Here is an 8784-nt window from a genome sequence, read left to right on the forward strand (position 1 = left end):
CTTAAATATAATATTACACTTTATAAAGTGTCATATAATCGTTAAAAGAGTTATAGATTCTACCCCAAAAAAGAAAATTTTTGTGAATGGTTTGGATTTTTTTCAAAAAAATGAAGAACAATACTTTTCCCACATAAATCTGTTTGACCTTCAGCTTAGAGCAGATTATTAAAGCTAAGTAGCTATCCAAGTGTTTCTCTTCCTTGTAGAAGATGCAAATGGGTTTTCATTAATTTGATTAGAAACTAGTAAAACACTAGTACTTGATTTGTGGCGCAGAAAATTAAAGAATGCTAATTATAGCAACAAATAAAACAGGGATGCTATATAACCAAAAGTAATTTTAATAACTAAGTTTAACTAAGTTGATCCAATAGTTTATTGACACAATAAAAATCAGCCGAAGAAAATTGAGAAAATGCACAAAAAAATACTTCATTTATTCACAAGTCATTTTTTTTGTCTTCTTTTTATGTGACTTCTCTTTCTCTTCAGTTATTTTTTTATTATGCCAATAATCTATTGGATAAACTTAGTTGAAATTAATTATCAAAACGTCTTAATCGTGTAACATCACAGTTAATTTATGATGTCCGTATATAGTATGATTGATTGTAAAATGATTTTCAAACGTTATATTCCTTACTCTGCAAAAATGGTGAACATCAATAACAATTGTGTCATCCATAAATTCAAAATCGTTGATCTAGGGTTATAAAGGTGTAAACCTCACGCACTTCCATAACAAAACTTTAGATTCAACTTAACGGTTTTATGTGCCACTCTACTTGGTTTGGATTTCTTGTTAATTAAGACTTTTGATTTGTTGGGGAGTTCTTGCATTTTTGGACGGTAGAAGTTGCTCCCGTCTATATATCCAAAAATGAAAGCAGATTATTAAAATGCAATAATACTATGTAAACAATCTTATATACAAAAACAACCGCACAACAACAAAAGAGAGCGGTATGATTAGAATTTAGAAATATGAATACACATTATATATGCCTTTCCCTTTATTTTTTGATGTTTTGTATACTAGTCTATTCTAGAGGCTAATATAGCATTATTATAAAAAATAAAAAATAAATAATGGGTTATCTGCCAATTGGTATAGAGTTTTCAACTTTGCCAAGGGGAAGAAACATGTAATTGGGTAAAATAATTTTTTGAATTTCTTTTTCGAGATCAGTCCTTAGCTTCCTATTAACAATTTAACATCCTCAAACCTGACCAAATATTAGTACAAAGGTAAATCTGTCTATTACACTCCACACATGAAGCGAGCACAGCAGCATCGCATAACTTCTCTTCACTTTCTTGAACCTTTAGCTGTAGGCCGTAGCTCGGAGGGTATATAATTGCTATGCCTCAAGCTTGCAAATATCTACTATCTTATTTCATTTAATGGCCTGAGTAAGACCCAAAAAATATCATACTGTAATGACCTAAAACACACCACACAAGACCAAAAAGAAATCAGTAACGGCCAGGATAACTTTCAACTGGACCAAACGTAGGAGTAACAGTTACCTGCAAAAGTGGTTCTAAGCCACTATGATGCAGCTTAGGTCCATCAAAATGAAGTGGAACATCGCTATCGATTGTACCGTCAATGGAACGCCAATGTCTCTGTTGTGCGTCTTCTTACCACCGAGAATATGAGTGCCCGTATGTCCTCCAATGATCCCGTCCATTTCGTCTGTAATAAGATCTGTCAGAGGGAGACCTATAACCATCAGCGGCTCTTCCATACCCATTAGAATCCGTTGATCTCCTGCATGTGCCGCCTCTGTTACTCTGCTTAGAAAGTGTCCTTAGCTCCTCTTCCAGATCATACTCCGAACGCTATAATCAATGAAAACAGGAACTTATCAGTGTTTAATATTAATAACAAACATAAGAAGCTTAATGAACAATTATTGAACTAAACTAAGTCAAAAGCAGTGAGAGATTTTCCGAGAAAAATAATTTATTCTTGTAACAGATAATCCTAAACATCCTATCTGCTAAACAAAGGAAGAACTAATTGTTTTTGAAGATTTTAAGAATTGAAAATATCTCCTTCTCAAGCTGACGTTAACGATGCAAGCAAATGCATTAACTAGACAAAAGGTCATGGCTGTAACCTTCTGAGAGTCTGAAAGCACAGTGTATGCCTCTCCAATCATTTTAAAAAGCCTATCGGCATCCTTGTGCACCTCCTGTAAAATCTCCTTCCACGCCTGGCCTTCATCTCCAATTTCACTTCTTGCCAGCAACTGACCAGCCTGAATCACAAACCAAAAACATTCATATATTGAACTTTCCTAATATAATTTTAATAACTAAAAATGAAACGTTAAAAAAAGAAGTAATCAAAGAGGAAATAATAATGCAGAAACAAAGAGCCATACCTTGTCTGGATGATGTTTGAGAGCTGCCTTGTGGTATGCCTTCTTGATGTCATTTGCTGTATCAGCTGGTTTGGTTCCTCTGGTGTTGACATTGTAAAGAACATAATTTAGATTTGAAAGTTCTAAATAATCAATTATTATCAATAGATGAAAAATCAGCCAAGTTCCCCTGAGTTATTGTTTATAAGCTATTTATTAGATTAAAATTAGGGAAAAGTATATGTTATATCCTCGATGAAATATAGTATACTTAAGGGTGAAACTGAAACCATCCTCAAATGTTGAAGGTATAGAGCATACTTTTCCCTTAAAATTGTTAGCTTTTGATTCTAATATTTTTCTAAACTTTTGCCAAACATCATGATTATTTTAAAACAGCTTTTTTCCCATAAAAAACTAAGTTATTTTTTAATATTGCTAAACATGCTCTATGTCTAATCATACTACCATCCACTGAGATTCTCAAGTATGTGCACTTTACAGATGGATGACACAAATAGGGGGCAATGGGTCTCTGACACATTTTTGTAACTTTTGCCACCAAAATTGCAATTGAATAAAGAACTTACAGAATGAGGTAAAAGTCTAAAGGTAATCCCCTTTTGGCTTGATCTTCCACTGAACTCAGCCGTTGATGAGCTTGCCTTAATTCTTTGACGGCAGGTGATCCACTTGGTGAATCAGACTGGTTGGCCTTTTGATTAGATTGAGATTCAAGAACAGATATTAATTTCCTCAGGTCACAAGCTGCGTGCTCATAATCTCGTACCATCTCATGCAAGGTGGCCCTTCTTGAAATTGCCTACAAAAGGAGCAATCAGTACAGCACTCCCCTTCTTTTACAATTAGAGTCCAGCTAGAAGCTGTCATACTCCACAAAACTAATCCAGAGCGAAAATTCAAAATTCCAAATTCCAAATACATGTATTCATGAGTTCTCCTAATAGCAGGTATTCAGAAAAGCATACCTTCGCATAATTTGTATCAATGGCTATAGCCATGCTGCAGTCTGCAATGGCATCAGCAATTTGACCCAATGCCTGATAAGCAGCAGCACGGTTGCCAAAACATATAGCCACAAAAGGCCGTGAGTTGATATTGCTAGATATAGCAGAAGTGTAATGCTCCACAGCTTCTGTATACTTTCCCAATTTAAAGTTTTCATTTCCAGCTCTCTGTTATTAAAATTAATACAGGTCAACACACATACGCCGAGAATAACTTTAGTGTTTCAAAGAAATAATAGAAAACTATAAATATAAAATGGTTCAAATGAAGAGTAAGACGCTAACAACCTACTTATTCTCACACAGTCACATATGAACCTCAGTGAATCCAATCTTAAGTCATAGGTTTCAAAAGGAACTTTAAAGAGCTTGTTCCACTTTTCCAGTTATTCAAATACTTTTCCATCACATAATGGTACTTTATTAGGGTGTTTTTTCTCATGCAAGCCTTGTCGTAAATTAATGAAATACAACAACTAAGTCTTATCCCACTAGGCGGTTGTAAACTAAGGAATGATTGAATAAATGGAATATTTTATTAGCACATGTCATTGCCTTTCTAAAATACATAGAAAGGACATAAAATAGTTTGCAGTGTACATGCATGACACAAGACCAGACCAAGGACTACCAAGACATAATAGCAATACGATTCAAGCACTAATTAGAAAAGATGATTAGATGAATGCCTTGAAATTACCTTCTGATCTAGAAGTTCTCTTATAGTAGCAGCTAATGACAGTGAATCTTTGATTTCATGAATGACACATCTGCATGGTTGAGGCATAAAACATATCTAGCATTTGAAAAAAGATAATACATCTAGATTTAAATGGAAGAAGAACATTAGCATTGTTTGAAAAAAAATGAATTACTTGTCATTGACGGACCCAACTTGCTGCAATTTCTCAAGAACATTAAGTGATGTCTCGAGCCGTCCCAAGTGAAAGTAACACTTGGATATCAGTGATGACCTCCACAATTTTATAGATGCGTAACTATCAGATGTGGAAATATTTAAATTGTCTGTGCTATTTGCTATGTCAAAATTCTTTTCTGCAAGACACTGACTCTGTTCACAAAGCTGAATTGCTTCACCATATTTTTGCAGCTGCAAGATGTCACCATAAATAAACAGCCCTTATTATAGCAATAATATATAATATATAAAGCAAATTAATGGAACAACAAAGAGGAAGAAAAAGAATCCATAAAGATGAGTGTAAGTGTGAAAAAAAAGAATTAGAATAGAACATACCAAAAATAAAGCCTCTGCCTTCAGTGAAAGCAATCTTTCTGAATATGTACTTATTGACAATGCCTTTGTAAGTAGCTCTAAAGCAGTCCCAGCTGCATCAGAAGTCCTTTCCTTCAAAAGTTTGGCAGCATTGTTTGAACACTCAACCACTTTCTGCAAAAAACCAAATGACACTTGTCAGACATCTTACCGAACCATTTACAAATCAATAACATGCAAATTTAAATATCTCATACATTGCCTCAAGATAAAATGACAAAACTTTGCCACTCTTGTAAAAGAAATCATTGAAATACCTGAGCCTTTTGTAAACCTTCGGCTGCTTCTACTACAACCCTCCGATCTAAACAAATAGCATTTCCAGATTCCATACACGTACTAAAACAATGCATAGCTTTTTCTACTTCTCCTAACAAAAGGTGACAGCTGGAGAAGAAAATTACATTGTATTAGTTGAAGCGGGAAATACTAAAGCACAATATTTTGTAATCTAAAATAATGTCACTACAAACCAAACCCTTACTTAGCAGTTCTCATCTGTACTTTCAAAAAGGTGGGGTCCAGAGCAGAAGCCATCTTGCAATCCCCTAGAGCTTCCCTAATCCTTCCAAGACTCATGCGTGTTGCTGCCCGATTGCTATAACAAAGTAAAAGCGGTTTGATCTGGCATCCTGATTCACTTGTCGGAACAGAATTTATCCCGAGTGTGTAGAATTCCTCAGCTTTAGAAAGATCTCCATCCTTATACGATTTGTTCCCCCTAGATAAAAATCATGATGCCATGCTATAAATAAAGAATGCCAATTTTACAACTAACAAAACTATGCATAATCAAATATCAAAGGACAAATTTTTTACGATCAGCACCTGAGTCTCCACTTTTCACAGGCTTCATGAATTGTATCTGACGATGCAAAATCCCCTTCCTTTAACAGATGATTCACTTGAGATCTATCCATCCCATCAAAATGTGATGGCATGTTGGAAGTGGTTAGTGGTGAAAATTGCACAGAAGATCCAAACTTTCCATTTGGATTAGGAGAGATGACAAATGAATTGCAGCCGATTTTGCTCCTAAATTTTTTCTTCTGTTTACGCTTTAATGATGAAGAAGTACCCGCTACAGTAGATGATGCAGAAAATGCAAAATCTTTCTCCTTCGAATCACCCAGACCATGAACAGAGCAAAATAGATCATCTTTTTGCCTTTCATTGATTGAGCTATAGTCAACCCCAGAATCAAATGTATTATAACTTCTAAATTGCTGAGTTTTCAAAGTAGGCCAGACTGCTTCAGGACCAGAAGAATGAAAATCACCAACAGGAAAACTTCCAAAATGTGATGAGAACTGCTCATTATCAGAACCACCACATCTTTGATCAGTTCTATTTATATATGTTCCTCTCCCAACACCAGCCAAGTTTTCATCTTTCACATCTTGATCGTCTGCTGCCGTTTCCTGATAGGGAGAAAAATCCATAGGTGAGTGGCAACCAGAGGGATCAGGGGTTTCCAATGAACTATTTTCCTTGTACGAAGGATCCAGCCTTGTTTGTTTCTTATTCAACGAATGTGGCTTCAATTTTCTCCTCATATGTTTTGATCCCTTTTCTTTAGATGATCTGACCTTTTGTGTGGATTCTAATTTTTTATCCAACTTTGGAAATAAGTTATCTTTAAAAGCAGAAGGATCCCACGTTGGAGCTTTAAATCCCATAAAAGACTCCTTCAATACCTCTGGAATACTTGTAAAATAATTATTGCACTTATCATGATTGCCACTCAAGGGATGGTCTGCAGAAGTATAATTATTTGAAATGGAGTCGAGACCAACTGATGAGGAGGAAAATGATGAAGTAGCTCCATTCACTTGTGAATCTTTGGGTGGCTTAGGGGTGCAAGGTACTCTTGTAAAACCACCGGCAATACCACAACCAGTTCTATCTTGAACATCATCTGGTTTACATGCTTTAAAATATTGCCCACCAATATTCCCAGAAGCAGCATTAGAACAAGATTGGTGATCATTAGCATTAGTTCCTGAACCAGTACTAAAATAGTCATAAACATTCTCAAGTCCTCCAAACACAAAGCCAGTGCTATCATTTACATGTGAATTTGTAGAATCTCTAGTGACGTCAGTGTCCTTAGAGTGGTTGATGTTCAGTTTCTCCATCTCATCTGTTAATTTATATGCAGGAGCGGCACCATAAGCTGTAGAAATATCATTACTACTTCCATATCCATGCTTCTTATTATCATCAACATTACTATTACCATCTGGTGCAGCCTTGGTATAATTAAAATTACCCATTCCAGGATCAAAATTTCTTGTCCCATCAAGATTTCCCTGCTTTTCCACCTTAAAACTCGATGCTTCACCATTGCAGCTACCAAAAACGAAAGGAAAACTATCCTGCTTTATACACTCAGCTCCATCCCTACCTTCTCTATCCCCAGCATCACCAAACACTGAGTTTTCAACAGATTCGCCAGATTTCTCATTTTGTGCATTGGAATTATCGACAAAACCATTCTGATCAGCACAAAAAACAAACCCCTTAGCATTAACCGCCCAATCCCTCAGCTCAGAATTCAATCCCCTCTTTCTTTCATCACCAAAACCCACCCCTGCTGCACTTTCACCGGTTTTCCTACCCAAATTCGATTCCCTATCACTCCGCGTAGCACTAAACACAAATTCTACAGGATCACTCTTCCCAACCTCCGTTTCCCTGTCAGCTGCACCCTCCCTTCCATGAACAGAACCTACAGAACTTTCTCTACCCTGCTCGGAACCCAAATCCCTAGCAGAACCAGAGCTGACCGAAGTAGCACCAAATACAAAACTATCGCCCCCAAGCTTGCGATAACAGTTCGAAGAACCACCATCACAAGCTCTAACACCACTTTCCAGTCCGACAGAACCTACCGAAAAACCATTCAAGTCGCTAATATTACCGGTTACCTGGGGAACGGAATCGAAGCCAGGGGTAGCATCACGTGACTTCACGTGCTGAGAAGCCGATTGTTTCTTCCTCTGCTTGACGAGTCTTGCCCTTGTCCTCCCACGGGACATGGAAGCTCCTCCGGCGGGGGCAGCAGTTGCGGTGGCGGAGGAAGGGTTTAAGGCTTCGGCGTTGAAATGAGGAAAAGGAGTGTGATGATGGAACGAAGAATGCGAGGTGGAATCGGGAACGGAATCGGTGGTTTGGAAGGCGGAGGAGGTGATCGGAGATCGGAGATGCACCACCGCCGGGGACATTTGAGGCGGTGGAAATGGGGGAGTAGGGTTTTTTGAAATTGCGTTGTGTAATATTGTGCGAGGTCGAAAACTCGAACGTTCAAATTCCGACACTCCTTAATCCACCAACCAACGGAATAAAAATTTCGGATTAATATAAAGTATGATATTAATTAAGAGTAAGCAAACATTTCAATCCATAAAATTTCAGATTTTTTATTTAAATTAAATAAATTTATAAATTTCGGATGGTATCTATAAAAGTGCGTACTTTTAAACTTTTTAAATTTTGAGGGGTAAATTAAAAATTAAATATATCTCAGTGTATGAAATTTTGTGTTGTAATCAAGTAATGTTGAAACATATTCTGGATGTACTCATGATATGTGTTATTATAGAGATTGGAGGAGTTAATAGTCAATTTCGTCTTTGAAAGTGTTTTTGATCTCTATTTTCGTCTTCAAAAATCAAAATTAATCAAAAACGTCCTTGAAAAATACCTCAGTTCATCACGTTCGTCCTTTCGTCATCTCCGTAGCTGAGATGGCGAACGGCCGCTTACGTGGCCTGTTAACTGCCAAGGTGGCAGAGAAGCAGAACGACGTCGTTTTGGTTGAATGCGCTACTAGCGTTGAAACGTCGCCGTTTTGTCTTCTGAAGAGGGATTCAAACATTGCAATGCCTTATCCCTGTCTCATATCAACCATTGCTCTGTCTTTCGCTCCAAAACGTGTTGTCTCCCACAAGGTATGCTCTAACACTTTGTTTGGATGGAAGATGGAAAATGAAAGGAAAGAAAATGGGAGGAAAGAAAAGAGAAGGAAAGAAAATGAAAGGAAAAATTATTTTTTTTTATGTTGTTTGGATGAAGAAAAAAT

At 36.8% G+C, this 8784-nt stretch overlaps 1 protein-coding gene across 1 annotated transcript; it reads right to left on the reverse strand.

Moving 5' to 3' along the window:
• Positions 1-992: 992 nt before the first annotated feature.
• LOC107624643 lies at positions 993-8051 on the reverse strand. Its single transcript, XM_016327098.2, has 12 exons — positions 5529-8051; positions 5185-5421; positions 4958-5087; positions 4662-4814; positions 4279-4514; positions 4104-4173; positions 3365-3571; positions 2966-3198; positions 2397-2475; positions 2130-2270; positions 1534-1848; positions 993-1448 (listed from the first exon to the last, which is right to left on the reverse strand). The coding sequence occupies exons 1-11, from the start codon at positions 7925-7927 to the stop codon at positions 1648-1650; spliced, it is 4086 nt and encodes a 1361-aa protein (XP_016182584.1). The 5' UTR covers positions 7928-8051; the 3' UTR covers positions 993-1448; positions 1534-1647.
• Between the last annotated feature and the right edge of the window lie 733 nt (positions 8052-8784).

The sequence above is a fragment of the Arachis ipaensis genome, unplaced genomic scaffold (genome assembly GCF_000816755.2).
Source record: "Arachis ipaensis cultivar K30076 unplaced genomic scaffold, Araip1.1 Aipa1464, whole genome shotgun sequence".
Taxonomy (NCBI): Eukaryota; Viridiplantae; Streptophyta; class Magnoliopsida; order Fabales; family Fabaceae; genus Arachis; species Arachis ipaensis.